The 22,901-nt window shown below is 35.5% G+C and overlaps 2 protein-coding genes and 1 long non-coding RNA gene across 3 annotated transcripts in view; 2 read left to right on the forward strand and 1 right to left on the reverse strand.

Moving 5' to 3' along the window:
- LOC113485509 overlaps positions 1-22,901 on the reverse strand; it is an 85,306-nt gene that overhangs the window by 49,858 nt on the left and 12,547 nt on the right. The gene's annotated exons all lie outside the window — the stretch shown is intronic.
- On the forward strand, positions 1,355-9,840 carry LOC113485507. Its single transcript, XM_026858677.1, has 2 exons — positions 1,355-1,591; positions 8,209-9,840. The coding sequence occupies exon 2, from the start codon at positions 8,253-8,255 to the stop codon at positions 9,270-9,272; it is 1,020 nt and encodes a 339-aa protein (XP_026714478.1). The 5' UTR covers positions 1,355-1,591; positions 8,209-8,252; the 3' UTR covers positions 9,273-9,840.
- GPER1 (G protein-coupled estrogen receptor 1) lies at positions 16,770-20,292 on the forward strand. Its single transcript, XM_026858676.1, has 2 exons — positions 16,770-16,919; positions 18,377-20,292. Exon 2 carries the CDS (start codon positions 18,806-18,808, stop codon positions 19,877-19,879), a length of 1,074 nt encoding a protein of 357 aa, XP_026714477.1. The 5' UTR covers positions 16,770-16,919; positions 18,377-18,805; the 3' UTR covers positions 19,880-20,292.

Consider the following 22,901-nt stretch of genomic DNA (forward strand, 5'->3'; position numbering starts at 1 on the left):
TTTTCTTTATTATTCTCAACTATAAGAAATTAATACCAACAAAATAAACCTGGATTTGGGTACACCTCAAAAGCAATGCTATATACAAGACACCTACATTACACTGCCAGCTTTATTCAAGTTTTTTCAGTAAGAGTTTGGAGGAAGTACTGTAAATAAGAGGAAAACAAACTACCCAGTCCAACAAACTACTATCCTAAAATGATCAAAACCAAAGTCAGGATTGGAATTAAAATATTCTAAATAACATGTAAACTCATTGGAAACCACATTTCACAGAGCCAAAGAACTACTGAAGAGCTGTTTTCGAGCACACATATCTCACAAAGAACACAAACTTTCAACCTAAAGTCTGAAACATCTCTGGGCCACTGCTGCAACCCAAGACCCTCCATGCACATCTAGTTTCAAAAAAAGTATTTGAAGCAGTAGTGCTAACCTTCAGGTAGAAGTGTAGACCTAGTGCTGAAATATTTTCTCTAGGTTACTCACAACTCCAATTTCGAAATCTAGACTCATAGATATTGTCTCAATTTCTTTAAAGTGTTTTGGCTCTTTCCACATGTTTTTCAATAAAACGTGCTAAAGTGCAACAAGTAAGGTGCCATGAAAACAAAGTGCACTGGTCACAAATAGTCTTCTCAACCTGTGAAAGACACTGCAGATTATTAAAAAAAGTTAAAATAAAAGTGTTCTTCCCTCTGTGAGAATATGAAAAAACACGATAATACCAATGCATTCCAGAGAGAAAGGCTGCATGCACCAAAAACATATCATGAGCCAACCCTTTTTTGCTCATTTATATCTGAGGTTTTAAGAACACTATTCAACAGAGTCACTAAGATGACTGATGCTGAGCCAGACCCAAAACACACTACACACTCAAAGTCCTGTCTTTTAACACCTCATGGTCATTGCACAACATCTGGAAAAATAATTTATTGCATGTGTACAATACTGGGAGTGTTCCAAGAGCCTGGACCCATGGAAAAACAGAAATACTTTTAAGAAAGGATCTCCATATTTTTTGACATGCACTACATTTGTGTTAAGTTTTTGTCTTGTTAAGCAAGGGGGCTTGCTTGGTATTTATTCAACAGGCTTTTCCTTTTCTAGATCTTTAGCACTTAAAACGGCACACTAGGAAAAAAATGTAATTGCAAAGGCTGTCCAGTACGCGTAGGATTACTGCAGGAACAAGCAAAAAAAAATCCACTGGATGGCCTCACATACTTAGAAATGGCAGGGACAAACACTACTTTTCTGTTCCAAAATATCTCACTGAAGAGGATAATTTGAACTTTAAAGTCACATGATGAAACCATAGGTTTGCTAAACATGCAACGTGTATGGTTTGAATGACTTCAACCAAGTTCCTGTTTCCTTTACAGAACTGTATGTTTTTGTAGTCAGCGAGCATCTGGATTTTTCATCGTGATGTACAGCAGCTAAAGAAGTTATTGTAATATATACACCCTGCTTTCTACATAAACAAAAAGGGCTATATGCTCCAAACAATAATTATATTTCATCTGACTGTTCACAGTGAAAGCGTCAGCCTGTTGTATCTGTGGAACATTTTCTTGAAAAGGTAAGTGCTTTCTATTACTTTGAATATGCAATGTTTTATTCAGCACAGGAGGCTCAAATTGTGAAGCTAAAGTTATCATATGAAGTTTTTCATTTTCCCTTCTTTAATGACATTTCAACTACACAAAGTAAAATACTGTATCTGGGAAACATCCTCAGAAAGCTGATATTTATAAGAAAGATGAGCATTAAACAGAGTAAACGTGAAGACTGTTTTCCGGTAACTGATGATAGCTAGATGATGAAACACTGTTCAGTGGTCTGGACAAAAGACTCCAACCATTGCTTAAGAGCAATCTTTTAAAGGATGGACATTGTTGGATACTCCTAACCACACTGCAGGAATTGTATAGGACAGGAAACACGTCAGCGTTATGTTCAGTTACTGCTGATTCATTTAAATTCAGGAAAAGTAAAAATAAAAGCTTTCAGTTTCTCAGAAACTGGTATTTTTTCTCAGAAACTGGTAATTTTTCAGAAGTTGAGGGTACGATTTCTTAAATCTTTACAACCTCAAATACTCGCCCATGTGTAGAAATTTCTACAAGACAGATGAATGCAGTATTTTACCCTTCGGTCTTTAATAAACTGCAAGCTGCCCCCATCTTTTAACTTGGCAGACGTAGTACAGACAGAAAGGGCAAATTCACCCCCCAAATTATGTGCAGTGTTTTCACAGGTCGATGCAGGACATGCCCACCAAGAGCCAAGTTTCACAAGGAATATTATGCATATTGCTTTATGACTGGATGAAAGAATATTTTCCTTCTAAAAGCTGGTGACAGAATGCAGAAAGAATGCCCTGCCAAACCTTTTTATAGAGGAAGAGTTCTGGCTGCCAGGGAGAAACTCCCTGGTTTAGGAGCTCTTCTTTCTAGACTTTAAATAAACAAAAGTTTCTTTGAAACCAAGCTCTCCGTTTGCAAGAGCTAACCATCAAAGTGGGGATAGGGGACCAGAAACAATGAAATCTTAGAGACTAGTTTCTCTTGGTACTGAAAGTAGCCTTTTCACAACTTGTTATTTTTCAACTGCCTCTGAACACTATGCTCCTTTGCTCAGCTCCATCTGTTGGAAGTGAAGGATAACATATTCACTGTGCTTCAGAAAGTAAAAATCAAATGTATTCACTTAAACTGCTGACACAAAAGTCAGGGCGGATGATAGTGGGGAAGCAGGGCTGGAAAGAAGAAAAAAACACAACAACAGAAAAAAAATGAGGCCACATGAAGTTAAGGAAGAATTCACAACATGCAAATAATGGTCAATGAAAACAAAGTGAGGGGGAATAGAGGTAAAGAAGGGATGAAATATTGGAGCACACCAATATAGAGAACGATAATGCAAGCAGCATATTGCAGATTTCCCTCATTAATTAATCTTAAGAGAAACGGGAATAAGTCTGGCTTCTGCCACAGCTTCAATATATGTGAACTTTGACATGCTATATATTACTGTTACCAGGGAGTAAATAGAAGTAACAAAGTCAGTAAACGTCATAGTATGTTATAAGAATCAAAAATAATAAATTTAGGTCTTGAGGTGTTTGCACTCTAAACTGACAGATTCCACTAGAAGCAGAACATAAACATTACATGCATTTTGAAATAAAATATATGTCCCTGCAGTAAATCCAAGAACCAGACAGGAACTGAGGGAATACCAGATTTTCTCACAACAAAGTAAAATGACATAATAAATTCCTTACTTTTTTATGAAGGAAACTCAAAGTATTTTGAAAAAATATGTGGCTGGCTGTATGGATATTCTGAAGAAATAAAAGATGGGAGAAATAAACCACCCTTGTGCTCTGCTGTTCCCCTGAAACCTATCTTCTTATTTTAAATTAAATTAGTATTACCAAAAGTCTATAAAAATTTGCAAATATGTTCATCTTATTACAGCAGAAGTTGAGCTCCTTCATCCCATTATTATTCTAAGCATAGCATAAGCAGTGCAAGGAATGAACTTAACATTTTGGGAATGTTTTAGAAGCGTAAAGACTTGCAATTTCTAAGAGTTGCTTTACATGATAGATGAGCACCTTACAGCTATAAGACTCTCTAAAGCTATCCATTCTGATGTAAACAAATGTATAGAGAGGTTACACCATCTGTGACTATATTCAATCAATCAGCTGCAGAGGATGCAAAGGAGTCAGACTTTTCTGACCGGGTTCAATTTATAATCTCAGCTAGAAAACCCCAATGCAGTGACTTCGAGGTGATGAGCAGTATATCTTGTAAAGTGCTCTATATCCTCAAATTTCACTGAAATAGTTACGAAGAGACAAAGTATTGCAAAAAAATAGATTGTAGGATAAGGTCATAAGTCAGAAATATACATCTAGCTGTGACCATGTTAGAGAAAAACATACACATATTAGCTTGTATGAAGTATTAGGCATATTTGATTGCAGCCACCTGCACACGAGTCTTTGCTACCACAATCTGAACTCAAAATCATCATTTGCTCTCTTTCAAATACTTACTTAGACACCTGAACCAAGTAAGAAAATAGTCTGACATTATCACTGTGATTTTTTTTTTCAAAGCAGAATAAAAACCTCCTAGGAATAATTTAAGGGGGAAAATAAATTAATGTCTACATCATTAATTTTAATTTTATTTGCCAAACCAAATGCTAGAAATATTTTTTTCTTCTGTGATGAACAATTTATTGAATTCATTATGCTCAGACTGACTAACCACAGCAAAGCTGCAAACAGCCTGTTGTTTTGGTAAAATTTTGTTTGTGTGGGTAATCCTAAAGTGATTTTCTGGAAGTTCCTTTTAAAACAGTGCACCTAGAAATTTCTACTTAAGTCAGAACTTTAATACTTACACTGATTTTAACTATACACATATAGTTGCACTGTTATTTCCCCCCAAGTGAGTATGTTAATTCTAGGTTGAACAGATTACCTTTGTTTAGTTTAAACCCCTTGCAAAATAAGTTAGAAGACAGACACTTTGGTTAGAATAACAATGACTAGGTGGACAATAAGAAATAATAACAATGATGTTAATATTATGAACTGTAACATTAAGTAATGGTCTGTGGTTATAAATGAGAGTTGCAACCCAACTGAAACTACTTCAGGCATCCATCTTGACACCTATGACAAATGAGGCCTAGAATACATCGATAGCCTCTCCATGATACTGTGCTCGTCCATTATTAAAATATCACAACATGCAAACTGGTGGGTAGAGAAACCAAAACGATGCACTTTCTTACACAGTAAGTTGTGGCAACTGAAACATGCTGCTTTAAGTTTAATGTTCCTTAGTTTGTCTTAAACACTCAAAGAGTAGCTAAATAAAATTAAAATTACCTTGCTATGGTCAAAGATGAACCCAGTATCAGTACCAAGGCCAGGTCCTGAGCAAATTTATTGGGGTTTTGGCATCTTGTTTTTCCTGTAATTTGATGTAAGGCCATCTCATTTCCTGTGAAAGCCAAAACTACGTCCTTTGTTTCCTTTGCAATTACGCTACCATAAAAGTTGAACGTTGCTGAGCTATTCTGAGATTCTCTGCAAGGACAGCAAGCATGGTTAGTTGGCCCATGGTGTAAAAGTTGAGAAGATAATGGAGACCTTCACAGTGCCAAAACTAAATTCAAATGTTCGGTCCTGCAAAAGGCCTGATGGGACTAGAAGGTAACACTGGTACAACAGCTCAAAATGTAAATCTTTCTTAACATCCCGAAACTACTGTGTGGGATGATAGCAACAAGCTTTCTGCAGATGCTCAAGTGATTCCACATTCTCTTTCTCTATCCATGACCAATCCGTCACCAGATTAAGCTTCAGATCTCTTTTAGTAAAAGGTCAAAACCTGTTGCCTTCATTCTTGAGATTTCTCCTGAGTATTTAAGAAGAGATTGGTTGTAGAAGTTAGAATTTCATGGTCTTTAGATTTCCAGGCAAAAATACAGAGAAAGCAAAGCAGCAGACGGAAGCCAGAAGCAGCAAGTCTGTCAAGCTCCATGGGTACAGCTGGCTGAATAGCACAGTAGATCACTTTCAGCTACAAAGCTAAAGGGAAGTAGAAAGCATTGCTGATTCTTGATTAATGAGAATTTTCTAGATTTTTTTTCTCCCCAGTGCTACAGCATTAAGCGTGGAATGTAATTTAGAAATCAGACTGATCAGCTTTATTTCAAGAGAGATACTTTGAAATTAAAATCTAGAAGGGGGAAATCACTAGTATGAAGAAATACAAAAGGCTAACCAGTTGCCTACAGTTGTGAGGTTTTGCATGTGTGGTTTAGGGCCTTTTTCCCCAACCATTTTCACTCTTCAGTTTAAGCACTTCTATAAAAACTTGAGTCCTTCTCAGTGGTTCATATTAAAAATCAGCTGAACAGAAACAAAAGGTCGTCTAAGTATTTAAGATACATTTCCTCAGTTAACAAGACAACAATAATTCCTCCTGACACCTATCATCTTTGAAAAGATTTTCACTCTGTTTTTCTTAAGATTGTTCGTATTTAACAATCTATTTTTAAGCTTCAAAATTATACTGACTCTTAATTTGCTTTGGAGACTTCTGCCAGTTTTGCCCATCAATACTTTCCTACATGGTGTACTCCAGCTCAGAGGTTAGAACACAGCCAGATTCTGACCAGCCAACTTTTCTCACCCTGTGAGTATACCTGTAACACAAAAAAACCCTTCTCCAGGTGCATCAGTCCTCCCTGTAGTGGCATCTTTCTAAAAACAACCTTTTCTAGAAAGGAAGAAACTCTTGTCTTTAAAAAGGAACAAAGAACACTGCTGAATCAAAACATAACTCCACGGTTTTATATAAATGAAATTATAATCATGTAAGATTATATACACTCTTAATCAAGGCCGCTTTGATAAGTCAACTTTTCTAATTAAAACCAGTATTAGAATTCCAATTTTGAGGAGAGATTAGAAATATCAGAAATATGTAGTAGTGTCAGAGGTAACAACCATAAATGAACTGTCAAATAGTATTAAGAAACTGACTTATCTATAATGAACACTGCTTAAAAACATTAATGCATCTTTATGAACTTTTACCAATTTAATGTTACTTTCACTTTTAGAGTTAACATCACTAGAATCCCTTTATGGAAAATGCATTATGTACAACTAAGTATATCACTCTTGTTACTAATATGACTGCATATAAACTTCTACAAGGAGTCCTGTCTTTGCCTGAGGTAGTATGTACATTGCTTGTACAGACCAGCTTTGTGGACAACAAGACAAAGAAAAACCACAAAACTCTAATCCAACACAAAATTGAAATCCTTGTGAATAAAGGAGGATTGGTTTTTTTCAGTAACTAGCATTCTACACTGTAAAAATGCCTATATGTTTAACTTTTTCCAGTACTGAGGACCGTGCTTAATCAGACATTCAAAATTTATTAGGAATAATGAGTTCATTATCTTATGTTTAAAAATATTATTCCTTTGCAATGAAAAGTATTCTATTTTCTGCATTCATCAGTACAAGATACATTGACATTTTCTTTTAGAAATTTAGTTAATTATGCTTTTAGGTGGTCTGCAAAATTTATATATCCATATCTATTACACTCAGTTTTCCATGAGTACATATTATGCTCTCCAAAGCTTTTTGGCTTAAAAAAGCATCCTCTAAACATTTATATGGTAGCAAAATTATTGTATCAACATATCATAGAGTCATTACATCTTAGAGCCTATCCATATTACCCTTAAAATTCCTTACTTTCGGGAATTTATAACTCAGCTGTAAAAAATGTTCCTTGCTAAAACTTTATCAATAGGCTTATAATGCACCGGTAATAATTTTCTCAAATTCAAGCATGCAGAAAAGCGTTATTTTTTGCAGTTTTATGCAACAGCTACATCCAAAAATGACAGTATTATTAATGTATAAAGATGTTTTAGTATGAAAGCAGTTTGTTCATAACAGTTCTTAAACATTCACATTAATTTTATATGGGCTTCTCAGTACAGACTGCAGTTACGAAAGGCTTTTCTTCCTGACAGAAAGGAAGCAAAACTACAACAAAGAAAAGAATGTGACTTTTGCTGCATATTGTGATTATCTTTGCATTCTCCTCAGTATGCAGCGTGAGCCCTGAGACTGCCAGCTGGGTTAAAATATACAGAATTCGCACCCTTGCCACAGTACAGTGGGTGTAGCCACAACCCACACGCTGGAGTTACCATGAGTACTGTCTTATCCTTTTTTGGCAAGATGGTGAGGAAAAACAGCTCCACCTAATCACACAGCTAACTCCTTCCTCACCCGCCAACTCTCGCATTCATTCTACAGGCGACATGAGTGTGCCAAATCCTGGCTGTTGTCTACAAAGCTCAGCTGCAGTGAAATTCTGTGTCTGCATCAAGTGAGTAAAAGGGGGTAGTGGTGAGAGAAGGAACCAGATAAACACCAAAAAAGTAGATTTCTCTGGCTAAAAGTATTATGCAAGTTGGCTTTAAATTAACCTAAGAATGTCAAATCCACAAAAAAATGTCTGCATTTATTCTGAACAAATAGTTCCTACTCCTTACTGCACATTCTATTTAACGTACAAATTAGAGACATTACAAACTGAACTGTTGCACTTTCCTTTTCCATTTCAGTTTCAGCCTCCATTGAACAGGAAATAAGCAGTGTGGAAGGAAGGATGACTTCTCACAACATGACATGGATCAGCTACCCAAGCAAGAACTTGGCTTTCATCTCCCCAGAAGAAATCGAAGCCTTCATAGCTTCTCAAAACATCATCTCAAGACTTATGCACTGTTACATCGCCTTTTTTGTACCAACAGGATTAATAACCGGCATATGTATTTTGATCATTTTCATCAAGAATTATTTGCAGCACAGAGTCATAGAAAACTTAGACTTATTTCTTCTGCACTTCACCATCAGCAATATTATAATGATTTTTTTATCATTTACTGTCATTAGCAGACCTGACTATTTAAAAGCAACCCACCTCGCCTGCAACGTACTGTCATTTTTTTTCAACTTCAGTTATTTCAATTCTCAGTATGTTTTGATTTTGATGCTTCTCATACTATTACTCAAGAGATTTCCACCAAGGACTGTTCTCTGCAAAGCAACCCAAAGACCCATATTGTGTGTTGGAATTGTACTTACATATGCCTTCTGTTTGTCACTGATTGAGGCAGTACTGGTTGGCACAGATAACTATCACTTGGAAACAGACTGCCAGTTAGATCCATTATTTGCATGGCCTGAATACGAGATCACTAAATTCACTTTTGGATTTGGGATTCCATCATTTCTTCAGATACTCTGTTTTACTGTTCTCCTCACTAAAGTAGCACCTGCTGAAGCTCCAGCGTTACAACAGCACATTCGTACTTACCCTGCTGCATACATTATAAGCATAACAATATTTATATGCCGTCTTTTTTATAACATTATGATTCTATTCAGGACAACATTCAAATTACAGAAGAGCATTGGAACTCCAAAGAATGAGCTTGTGATGAATATTGCTGAAATAGTGTTGTTCTGTGAGAGCTGTGCTAGTCTGGTATTTATACTTTTTTTTCATAAACCATGCAAGGATGAAATACTTAAAGTCATACAGAAGTGTCGAAGAAAAAACACTGCCAACAGTCACCTTGAAATACCAGTAACAACTATGACCCATGAAAGTGAGTCTCAGTAATACTTGCTGTTCGGAAAACTTGTCACTCCATTCAACTTTTTAGTTTGTGGGGTTTGGCTTGGTTTTTTACTTCTTCAAAAAAGGACAATTGTTCCTTCTTTAGACCCAAACTTGGACTATCTTACAGCTAGCAGTACTGGAAGAAAAAAAAAGATATTTAGTTCTAGTATTTGCAGTGATCTATGAGAAACTGTATCGGGTCTGGGGTTGTTTGGTAGTTGTTTTATTTTAAAATATATCTTTTAAAAGTGCCTTTTTTCTGCAAGGGTTACTTCAAAGCCAAGTAGAAAGAAAAGTACTGTTGTCACAGAAGTGTGCTTTTGTAACAATATCAATGCCCTGGCAAAGATGCAAACAAAAACATAGCAGAAAGCAACTTTGAACAAAGGTAAAAATCTGCAGCCAAAGCATTTTCTCAGGTGTGCTTCCTCTTTTGACTTCTTACCCTACAAACTACTTATTTTTATAACATTGGTAAATTCTAGTAGCAGCAGCAGTGAAGTATGGCTTAAGGATAATTTATAATCTTGAAATAGTATGTAATACTATGTCTACTGTAACATTTGTTTATATTATTTATATATATATACACATACATATATATATACACACATATATATATATATACACACACACACATAAAAACTGAGCATTTCTTCCATTTTTGCATTTTCCTCTTATACTTTTGTTGGAACCCTTAAGGTTTTTGCCTGAATTCTTGTGCCAAAAAAAAAAAAAAAAAATCAAATTAATGGAAACGCTGGTCCATAAAGGAAAGCTTTGGGTCCTTTGTGAGGCACTGAACTGGAAAGATCAACAGGATGGCTAATTAAAACTTTGTGCAAGAATGAAAGCTTTTTGTTAATGTACTCTCAGCTTCAACTTTGCATTAAGACTTACAGCAATTATTGATTTAAGCCATTCTTGATGAGTTCATTCAGAAGTATGAAGTCGCATGCCTTGGAGAAGTCACATTCAACATACTAACTAAAAAAAGAAGAGAAAAGCCAGCCCAGAACAATATAACTGAGGCATGTCTTTAAAAAGACAAACAAAAGCAAAGCCCCATTTCCAAACTGAATTCGGGGCTCTGCTGGAGACAAGATAGGAGCATTATACATTTAGATGAGAATGGCACAAAATAGGGAAAAAAAAAAAAAATCAGAATCAGAGAATAAGACAGCTGTGCTATAGGAGTTCAGATGTAGCCCTGCAGAATCAGTAGCCAATGCAAGCTGAGATGTAGGTGCAAAGTTTTTAATGCTTGCTTTGAGCACACTGTTACTGTCACCAAATTTGGCCAGGAGCCATCTTACACATTTGGCTTCGGTTTCAGCTTTTCCTCTCATAGAGGTGGAGTGAACGGAAACAACAGAGAAGGCACAAAATTGTACTAGATCTTGGATAAAAATGTAGGCTTCGATTGAAAAAGTTATAAAAATACAGTGATGTGAGGAGGAGGGCTCAAGGGACCTGAAGGGTTCTGAGAAAAGCCATTTTGATGCTTGATATGTGCCTTTGCATGACACCCAGATGCTAATGGAACTGATAGATTTTTCTGCAGTTTGTATGCTTTGGAAGGTCTTCCTGACAGGGTCCAGATTTGCATGAAGAGCTAGTGCAAATCAGCATGGGCTGCCTAAGACAGAGAGAAGTCAGCACTGATTGAGCAAGAAGAACATCTTCCACAAAACAACAGCCAAGTGCATAATTGGAAGAATAAAGGACATCTGTTCAATAATAATACAGTATCTATATATCTAGTATCTAGATATCTGGATCTAGTCATAGACATCCAAGTCCTGAAATTTATGGACCATGACAATGTCATATGCAAATAAAGCACAATACCTAGCCTTACCATGACCATAAGGACCAATATTTCTGCAAGATGTAAAAAATCAACTGGTAAGATGTCTGCTTTGTATTATGTCAGCCTGTTTTCCTATTCACTTTTGTTCTGCTGCCAGCATGAACAGATGGGTAATTAAAGAACACTACATATAAACAGACCATTAGAGAACCTGGTCAGAAAGGAAATACGTAGATAAGAATCATCTTTTTGAATCTAAGAGCCAACTTGTGAAAGGATTTCTCAGCTGGCATCAGAAGTTTGGTTTTGCACCTGAGAAGAGGGAGAATAAACAACATGGACCATCAGCCCTGCAGGAAGAAGTTTGAAGAGATGAGTTGTAAGAGCTGTACGTCAGTGAAAAAGCTGACAGCCTGAGTGAGAGAGTGTGTCAGAAGACACAAGCTGTTTATCCCAATTCAGACAGAGTATCATAGTTTCAGCTGTGCCATGGATAAGTAGGTTATTTTCTAGTATGGGAATCATGCACAAAGGATTATACTTTATTCACTGCTTCCATATATTTTATATTTGAGGATGAAAGAATAAATATTTTGTTGATTTTGAGTTCTGAGTTACTGTTAAAGGTGCCTAAAAGCAAACCGAGTCAGTAAGTGTTGGAAACTGGTCTAATGGTGAGTGAATCACAATAATGCACACCTGTAAGGAATGTGAAGGTTCAGCACGGGTGGAAGGATGCTTCATGATACTCTCAGCAAGGTACACAGCTAAAGCAGAACCACAGCCAAATGTTTCCAAGAAATAAAACCTGTAGGGCCCTACTATCAGATCTAGGATTTGGGAATGAGTACATCTTGTCAAGAATGAGCTATGTATTGTCTCCTGGGTACAGCTTCTGGCTGCCATCTGAGAGATGTGAGTGAATGTCTCTTCCCTGTCCACGGCTACTGTTGTGGGAAAAAACAGTATTTTCTGGATGACTGGTTATATGGTTGTAAAGAAAACTCAATGTACAATGAAAATACTTTGTAACTGAACAGAAGAAAATAAAAGGTAATAGAAGAGGCTGAAAAACACAGAACAATAAGTCAAATAGTTATGACTATAACTTACAGCAATGCAGAAATGTTTTCTTAAATCATTCTTGATAAAGTTACTTAGAGCTTACATTAAAATTCAGGACAGTGAACAGGCAGTCCTAGAGAAAATCTACTTCCATCCAGCTAGAACATGAGAGCAAACACCCCTGTGTGCAAGAGGGGAAGGCACAGGAACAGTCCCCAAAAGGCATTCTAAAATAGTCTGCCATGCGGGAGAAAAGAGCAGTTTTGGCTAAGATAAACAGTAATAATTTTAAAATTATTAATAATTTGAAGTGTATTTTTAAGAACAAAATACAATCTCCCTGCTTGGAGAGATTTTTTTCCCCCTTATACTAGCAACAGCTTTGTTTAAGACTTAACTTCCTCCAGGCTTCACCTAGTTTTGAACAGTGTGTTCCAGAAGAAATAGAGCATGTATTTTTATAGGCATGCTGTCAAAATTAACTAAAGGAATATACTGGAAAATTCAAAGACGACTATTTTACTTCTGTGCTGGTAATATTCATATCTTCCTAGGACTTTGGCCTGCTTTTGAAAAAGCCCTTCCATTCAGTAAAAGAAGAGAAATGAGCAGGCTGCTCACGAAGCATGAATTTCTGAGCTGGTAACATGTTTTGGAGAGGAATGTGTAGAGACTAAGGACTCATCTCTGCTGAACCAGCTGGCTCAAATTTGATCTGATCCCATTGGAAAACAACATCTGAGCTAAAAGAGACCGGACTTGCACACTTCAATCATAAAATCTAGCTGCTACACCCCTACATGTATTAGTAAGCCTGGTCTTACATCCTTATTTCAAACTTACAGACTCTGAAAGGTCTACAGCATTATTTACCTTGATTTTGAGGTAGTTGCAGAAGATTTGGGGGAGGGTGAAAGCTCAAGCAATTCAGCCAAAACAAGTACTCTATATAATGTTTACACTATGTATGTTGCACAACAAACTGATTCACTAATTGGCTAGAATGAAAGAATGCGTTTCACTTCCATGGTACAAGCGTCCAGCAAAGGACTGTCAGATTCAACTACTACAGTAAAAATGATTGATGCTTTGTGAATTTTATTTTTTAACTGCACTTGGATAGAGCCTGAAGTCCTGTGATGAATCACCTTTCACTATACAACATTTTGTGGTCCAGTTTTGTAAAATTTTTATATTATTCCCCCAAGAGTTTTGCAGTATACACTTTAAGAAAAATCAGAAGTTTTTACTAGATAGAATAGTTTGAACAGGTATATGTGTTGTCCCTGCAAAAGAAAAGGCTGAACTTTTAAAAAATATTTTTAGTGAGAAAAATGCATTCTCAGAATTATTTGCAACTGAAAAGCCTGAACACATAAAATACACTCTGTCCAAGGTTTTCTGCAGGCACAGAACAATTCCAACTCATAATAAGTTTGATTATTTGCAAGAAACGGAAAGTTACTGAGGCTGAACAGGACAAAGTATGAGGGTCCTCTAGAACCGGGTAATGCAGGCAGACAGATGTCATTCGGTGCTTGAAAGGTCAGAGACAGTATCCATGCTAACAGAGGAGAGAGAATTTGGAGGAGTAGATCAATCTACCTGCAAAATTTCGTGAACATTACAACAGCATCTGTGTTTTCCCTGGAGATAATTTCTGCAGAGATTCTTATACAAATCTTATTTCTTCTGCATATGGTTATATTATACTGTAAGCATACCAACACAGTTTTAATTTATGCTTCCTTTCCCTTTCATGCAATACACTACCTTACTTTTTTTTCAGCTTTATACACCCTGGCCCGGATCTAATTTCTCCAGGACTCAACAGCTTTGTTCTCATTCTGACAATATCCAACTTTTACATCCAACAGAGCTTATCCTGCTTATCATCCCACTGGAGAGGCCACTGTACAGTGGTGGCTCAAGAGCTGAGACACACTGGACCTCTTATGTTGTTCTCTCCTGTACTCACACATCCTACTTTCTTTCTCCTCAGCTGTCACCTTTTTGCAACACAACAGCAGGCACATATGTTGAAGTCTGCTAAATTACATAATATCTCCAATTATACCCCACTTTAAGCCTATAGACAATTACACTAGCATGCATTAAAGACTCTATATTGTTAGATATGGTTATTGAGAAAGTGTTTTAGAAGTTGACTACTACAGATTTAAAAATAAACTGCTAAGAAACCTTTAAATGCTGGATTACTAAAATCTGACATTAGATGAATGCTATCGCACCAGTTGCTGTCAGACGTTCTCAGCAACAATCAAGATAAGGTACAACAGGCAGAACTGTAATACTTAATACTGTCACAATTGTGACTAAGTGTGGATCATTAAGGCACTCCCTATAAAGTCCCATAGAATATCAGCAACTGCCAGGGAAAGGGTACAATGGTCAGCAGCTGCTAAAATTAGTTTTAAGCATTTTATGGAATATGGAGGTGATGAACAGTGAGATTAAGATCGATTAATCAGTAACAATCATTTGACTGCATACACAAAGAGCCTGAAGATGTCATCTGTTTTAGGAAACTGGACTCAAAGGATTCACACAATCATCTCAAAGTATTTAGCAAAATACAGAACTCACTAATTATAATAATATAACATAATGGTACTAGATTTGGCCTCTTACACTTCACAGTTCTACTAGCAGGAAAAACAGCTACTTCATGGTTCTTTCAAAGGAGAATTTCCTAACAATTCTGGAAGTATGGCAAAGTGACATATTTCTTATCATTAATTCAAACAAGAAAATTAGCACTCAGAATTACGCATTTTAACAGCAAAATCAGCTGATATTCACAGATAGAAAAACAAGTACAGACAAACCAGCTGATTATCAAATCCAGACCCCCATAATTACAAACAGCTAACACCCAGAAGCTAACATTATGCACAAAGAAAGTTTAAAAAATCCTTCTGGCCCTTACAAGATCAGTAAAAGCTCTGAAGGACAGAATTAAGTACAGCAAAACCACATGATCAACAAACAACAATAAAGACTCTTTATAATCCTGTTCTTCAGGACAGCAAAAAAAATAAGACATTCAAAGCTGGTATCACAAGATTTTTCTAACATCACAACTATTCCAGTCCTATAATGAAATCATATTTGTACACTTCTCAAAGCAAAACATTTCAGGCTCTCTGTCCTCATAACCCTGTAGAAAGACACTCCAAAAACCATTTCACACACAGTGCTTGTCTTCTGCTCAGAAAATCTTTACCAGCACTAATTTGCACAAACTTTCTTTTAAGCTAATTAATAATTTATTCCAAAACTATTTATGAAAAGCCATCGTGTAAGAACATCTTAAAAAACATTTTCAGTAACACTGCCAAAATCCTGTGTTCCTACACATGGCACATTACCAAAAAAAAAAAAAAAAAAAAAAAATCAGCAAATAATATATTTGCTTCAATGGCACTAGAAGGCAAAGTGCCTTCTACTCCCAAAGCCACCTGTGTAAAGAACTTTTGCTTCACTTTTCTACAGATGAGATCTTTTGTAATCTAAAAATACCTAACAGCTGTAATAGATTCAATACAGCCATTACAATGACATGTTAATTTTTTACTCCACACTTCTCAAACTGTAACATTGTCGTCTTGAAATCCTAAATGCTGAGACCCAGTTCATCTTACTCCGGTAGCAGTAGAACGCTGCATCAATGTACAGCATCCATCAATGGCACTTAACATTCAGGTATCAGATCAATATAGTATAAAAAGCAACTTACACAAATAAAATATTTCTCTTTTATGAAAAAGAAAGGTTTAACTTTCTTTCCGTTCTAAGAATTCTGGCCGCCAGTAGGTGGTGTTTCTGGAAATGTCACGTAGTTTTTCCCCCCTACAGAGGAAATGCAAAACTCCACCTGCAATACTGGTGTTTTTATGCAAGACTGAGGCTCCACATTCTCTGCAAAATAAGCTTATTTTATCCATGTGATTTGGAGCTGAGCAATTCTAAGTGTGAGGATGACAATGTATACCTGAAAATTTAGATACAAACAGACAAAACAGGATCGACTTGAAGGTAGGAAAACTGAAATTTATATTGTCAGTTTAGCAAATGACCTTTCTCAAGCTGCTAGATTTCTCTCGATCACATATTTCTCTTTAGATTGTCTAGGGGCTTTAAAAAAATACCACGTCTAATAGTACTTATTGCTTTATATCTATGTAAAATATGCTTAGTTACAATTTGCAAATAGATCTCAATTATTCATCAGCAGAGCTGTAGGTTTAAATGGAGTATATAATTTGAAAACAATGCTAGAGGCAGAAAGGAAGGTGAAATGAACGTCAGGCAAAATAAAACTGACAAATATGAGAGAAAAGATGCTTGACTAGTTCTAGTAAAAAAGAAACCAGCAGAAACAGGGTTAATCTTAGTCTTATAAGGCTGTTCAGCAGCACTTCAACTGCACACAAATTAGAACAACCCTGGGAATCTATAAAGCTTGTTTTATTGCCAAGGACATGCAGCAAGATCTGCATTTTGCTGTTGTAATCTATCCTTTATTTAAGACACTTTAAAAGAGAATAGACTTTTGTATGATTTCTTTCTTTTTTTTTTTTTTACTGCTGAATCGTCAACAGGTGGCATTCACTGCAGCTTTGCACACCTAAATACAAGTTTTTTACTGTCACGACAGTCGAAGCTGACACATTAAGCGTGTACCCGAGCAAGAACCAGCCTTCTGTTGTCTGAAGGAAAATCAGCTCTGAAGAAATGGAATTAAGGTAAAATAAAGTGTTTCACAGTACATGGTTACCTGTAATGCTTGTAATTGCTTGGCTTTTGGTGGCCTTTCAGATGTAATTAAAATCTGACCACAGACTGACCTTTTAAAATCAATTGCTTAGACTGTTAACTTATCTTTTATTGTATTTAAATCAGTTTTACTGTCTTATTCTAAAATAAAAGGAAGTAATAAAAAAGGACAACAGTTCACGTCTGACTTCCGTAGCTTCTTGAAACAAACACTAAACCTTCTTCAAATAAATGTAATTTCAAATGGATATTTTAGCATAAAGATTTACATTACAAAAATTATTCAAAACATAGCAACAGCTACTGTGCACTTATGCCTATTTCATTTAAGAAATAAAAGCTTTGGAACCACTATCTTTATTTAAGTATCTGTTACCTACTTCTGATAACTTGGATACATTTAAGCAAACTCAGAGCTGTATTTCTAAATGAAAATATTCTAACATTTCTACTCCATTACTGGTCTGTTCCTTTTTCTCCCCCAAATGGTACATCAGCAGGATTAGTGTCATTAAAATGTGGAAATATGCATGAATTTTACTTGTAAACAATTTAAGTTTTTTAATATGTTTTAATGTGATTAAAATCAAGGTTTTCATAGTAGGAATAAGATTAAAGCAATTCAAAATATTTAAAATTTAACACAAAATACCCTGGGTTATCAATTTCTTGCTGTTTTTATTAGTTTGGGATGTCTTTTGTTCAGTTGTGTTTTTCTTTTAAATAAACTTCTAGCAATGCTTCAAGTCCATAGTCAACATTTATAAGTAAACAAATCAGATAACTGATATTTTCCATTCCTATGCGGAAGTCAGTGCAACATAATTAATCACAAAGAAAAGCAAATTTAGTATAATAATGTTGGTGTAAATCAATATGCTGCTTCTATTACCTTCATTTCTAAAACTTGCCTTTTCCTTCCCACTGAAAGCAGAAGGAACCAACTGCTTTTCATCTGTTGCCTTCTCAGCCACAGGCTCTATTACTTAATAGCCTTACAAGCTAATGATGAAATATATATATATATGTATGTGTGTGTGTGTGTGTGTGTGTGTGTATATATATATATAAAAGTTTAAAAAAATAAAATTTTTCTTTAGAAGGCTAAACTCACTCATCTGATTTTCTACAGTTCTACATTTCCTAATACCCAAACCCTGAAGGGTACACACAACTTTAACAGATCTGCCCTCACAGTATATCTAATACTGAAACCCTGAAGGGTACACAAAATTTTAACAGATCTGTCTTCACAATACATTATCATCTAGAACAATTTTAAATTTTTTTAACTGATCCTTTGCATATATATTCAAACATCACGTCTCCTACAACCTCAGCTGTGTATGTTAAATTAGCAGAAGCATATGGTACATGGTACAATGCTGGAGTATGAGATTAATCGTTTTCCATTTGCAAATTGCAGGTCCAAGGATGTTCCTTGATTATTAAAAGAAAACAAATGGAGATAAAATTCTACTACCTTCCAAACTGCATGAAGAAACACTGTTGATGAAAAGCTTTTATTAAAGAGACCCAAGTACCATAATGGTAAAAAGATTCCTACATGATCTTAAGGCATACAGGAACTGCAAATTCTCTCATTTGCAATGTATATAGCATCCTGTAAAAAAATTAAGAAATTTACCATTTGTACTGTTATATTTCAGTCAATTTTAAGTTTAATTAATTTGACTTCTAAATAATTTTAATTTCCAATATAAAAGTGTACATATTTTTCCATTCCAATCAAAATGTTTACTATGAACTTAGTTGGAAACAACCTAAAATCTGATTTTTTGGGCATTACCACCAAACTGTGAGAACTAATACCTTTTCTGCAGATATTTTAACCATGGAAACTTATTCTGCCTCAGTATCACCTGTTATATGTAACAACACAACTTTTAACCTAAATGGATCACATTTCTGTAATGAAAGTATATCTTCTAGATTAGCTGATAAATCAGAACACCAACAATATGTTATTGGTCTTTTCTTATCATGTCTTTACACAATATTTCTTTTCCCTATTGGTTTTGTAGGAAACATTCTGATACTGGTTGTCAACATAAGCTTTCGTGAAAAAATGACCATTCCAGACCTTTACTTCATAAATCTTGCAGTAGCTGATCTCATTTTAGTTGCTGATTCTCTCATTGAGGTTTTTAATCTTGATGAAAAATATTATGATATCACTATTATTTGTACCTTTATGTCCTTGTTCCTTCAGATCAACATGTATAGCAGCATTTTCTTTCTGACATGGATGAGTTTTGACAGATACATAGCACTGGCAAAAGTAATGAGGTCCAACATATTTCGCACTATGCAACACGCTAGATTAAGCTGTGGTCTCATATGGATGGCATCTATTTCTGCAGCACTAGTTCCATTTACAGCTGTGCATTTACAACACACCGGAGAGGTCTATTTTTGTTTTGCAGATGTAAAAGAAATCCAGTGGCTAGAAATAACCTTGGGGTTTATTATCCCCTTTGTGATCATTGGTCTTTGTTACTCATTAATTGTTCGAGTTCTTATAAAAGCACACAAGCATAGGAGTCTTCGTCTGCGGCGACAAAAGGCTCTTCGAATGATTTTTGTTGTTGTCTTGGTTTTCTTTATCTGCTGGCTACCTGAAAACGTCTTCATTAGTGTTCAACTTCTTCAAAAGAAAAGTGAGCCTGGCTCTTCAAGCAGCCCATCCTTCAGACATGATTATCCTTTAACAGGACATATTGTGAACCTAGCAGCTTTTTCTAATAGCTGTTTGAACCCCTTAATTTACAGTTTTCTAGGGGAAACCTTCAGAGACAAACTGCGACTGTATATTGAACAGAAAACAAAAATGTCAACATTACATCGCTTTTGCCAGGCTGCCTTAACGTCTGTCATTCCTGACAGTAATGAGCAATCAGAAGTCTGATTTAGTAGTGGTTCTATAAAACACATGACTGTGAAGTTGTGCAAATAGTGAACAAAATGCTTGCTACTAACAGAAAAAAGTGCATTTGTGTGTGTATATATATAGTATCACTCTAGTAAGCATTGAAGGTTTATATTCAAAATGTTTTTATGACAAGACTTTAATGTAGAAGAATGTTTTAGTCAGATTTATATTTAATTATGAACAGGATTATTAAAAGCTGAGCACTGAAGGAGCTTTTTTTTTGTATTATACATGTATGAATGACAATATAGTGAAAATTTTATCAAGTTAGGAAGACTCTAGATGTAACCTGATTATCAGAGATGCTACTTTGCTGGTGTATATAAGGTACTTCCACTGAAATAATGAAGCTGCCATAACAGTAGGGAAAAATCATTACAACGTATTGATGTGGAGATGCAGAAAACATTGATTTTTTTTTTTCATCCAAATATGTTAAGATAAATTACTTTGCTTAGAAGAACTACATAGTACTATCGTCACTGTATTCTAGTATGTCTTCCATGATTTTTTTTAATCTTAATGTAATCTAGCACAGTGGTGAGTTTTTGTCTCATAAATGTAATCTACTGTTTACATCAGTACTTGATCAAAACTGAAATAATCTGTAACTATATTGCTCATCTCAAAGAACTTCACAGAAGCAAAACATAATGCTTCATTCTGTCTTTTAAGGATTGCCTAAGACAATCTTTCCCAGGACAGACATAATTGGGCCTTTTGTCAAAAATGCCAGTGCACATACACGTACATTCATATCTGTCTTAAGATTTAAATGCAAGTTGCATGAAATGTCTTTAATTTAGGAGGCCTACTTTGACTGCCAGCACAAAATGCTGTGGCTTAAAAAAAGTCCTGTTCTGCAAAAGACTGTAAAAATTACTTATGAAAAATGACAAAAGTCTCAGTTTTTAGAATAACTTACATAATAAGGAGTGTGATTAGCTATTATCAGATTTATACTTTATGCACCATCCATCCACCTCCAGAAACCACTGGCCTTTCAAGATTTTAAGATGCATGTTGGTTGCTTTATTCATTTGAAGATTAATTATATTAGGAAAACAAATGTTAGCACCACATACTTGAAAACAATAGTTTTTAATTTCTGCTAGAAAATAATTGGGTTTTAAATCTGATTGATGTTTAGCACAGGTTACTGGTGAATTTATTCAGAGGAAGATATAAAATTCCTACAGATTAGTGTGCAAAATCATTTAAACATCACTTGCTGCATCTCTGGAGTGAACAAACTCATTTCACCTCTGTGCTCATTGACTTAAGCACCAGAACTCTGCAGAATAAGGCACTTTATCCTATTTTCAAATATCATATATTAATTAATTAGCACATGAACGGATTTTAAAGGATTAAACAATTAAAAGGTAAAACAATTCCTAAAGTTACTAAGCAATAAAGAAAACAGTGATTCCACTCATATTTCTCACGAAATAATTAGAGTTTCCTAGTGGAAGCTTTGGCCACAAAAGACTTGACCTATAAACAAGAAAGGCCACAAGACCATGGCTGAATTTGAAATAGATCACTACATATTCCTACAACTGAAACAGGAACTGCAGGGTGGAGTTGGCAGCAACTGCTGATTACAAGTGGTTGCTAATCACACTCTAAGGAAAAATGTCATTTAGTCCCTTCTTCCCTGTAGAACACCAAATGTATCTTTGTCCCTCAAGATATAAGCATTGCCGTGCCTTCTCTGAAGAGAAGGAGTTGCTAAACAACACTTCGCAAGAAATCTCACACCATTGTGCTACATCACACATTGCCCTTTTTCCTCATCATTTTCACTTTTGGAATTAGCCACCATTACTCATATTCTATTGACTGCAAATCAATCACACCTTAAAAGAGGACTATTTCAGACAACATAGAACTGAAGGAATGGATAATTCTCTCGGCAGTGGAATTCTCTGAAGTAAAACACATAAGATTACAGATCTATTAGGTTTGTGTAGTCTTGACTCTTACCATGAATAAGCAATTTACTCGAGATTACAGGAATACACTTTGCCAGTTGTAGTTGTTGCTCAATTCGTTTTTGTGAGTAAACTCCTTTCCCCTCCTCCTCCCTTCCAATATAGGAATCTGGGTTTTGATCAAGGCTATTGTAGAAGCCTTTCATCACCACTGTATCACCACAAATCAAAGTGTCTTTGCTCAGAAGCTTATAATAATAAACAGAGAGTAAGAGCAAATGCCTGGTCATACATACTATGAAATAGCTTCTACGTGATCGTATTCAGTAATGTCCTGATATCACAGTGAAATCTAGGAAAGATCAGATTACTACAGTATGAAGAAAACAATATTGACTCAACCTGAAACAGCCTATTGCGTGTTTAAAACCAAATTACAAATCTAAACTACCTGACAGGTTTCCTGCTGTTGATGCTTTGATACAGGCTGATGAACTGTGCCTGAAATCACTAAACTTAAACATACTTCTTACTTTAAATAAATAGTACTCTCACTGGTGAAAAAATGGCACACTTCACAATTTTTTTTAAACTGTAACTGTGTACAAAGTAATATTTACATAAATGCCATACAACTTTCATGCATTGATATATACAATATGCTTTCTGCAGCCCATCATCTTGCAGTAACTCGTTACTACAGCTTATCCATGAATGAAAAAGATCTGTGCTTTATGTAGTTTTCTTTAAAATTAAAAAGCATGACCATCAGCAAACAAAACCATTTCTGGAGTGTAGGGGAAAGAGGAAACAAAGAGTAAGATTTCTGATACTACTTCACTTAAAGAATTTGTGAGACCAGAGAAAAGTTAAGGAAAGGATTCCATATGCCTTTCTAAAATGCTGGACTGATGACAGCTATGATATTTTAAAACCTGTTTATCACAGATGCTTACAATCTTTCCTATAACAGTCTGTATCACGTCTCTAGACAAGAAAAGTCTAGTATTAGGAAAAGGACACAGAAGGAACAAAATTAAATAAAAGAAATCCTGAAACCA

Source organism: Athene cunicularia (genome assembly GCF_003259725.1).
Source record: "Athene cunicularia isolate RWA chromosome 14 unlocalized genomic scaffold, athCun1 chr14_part1, whole genome shotgun sequence".
NCBI lineage: Eukaryota > Metazoa > Chordata > Aves > Strigiformes > Strigidae > Athene > Athene cunicularia.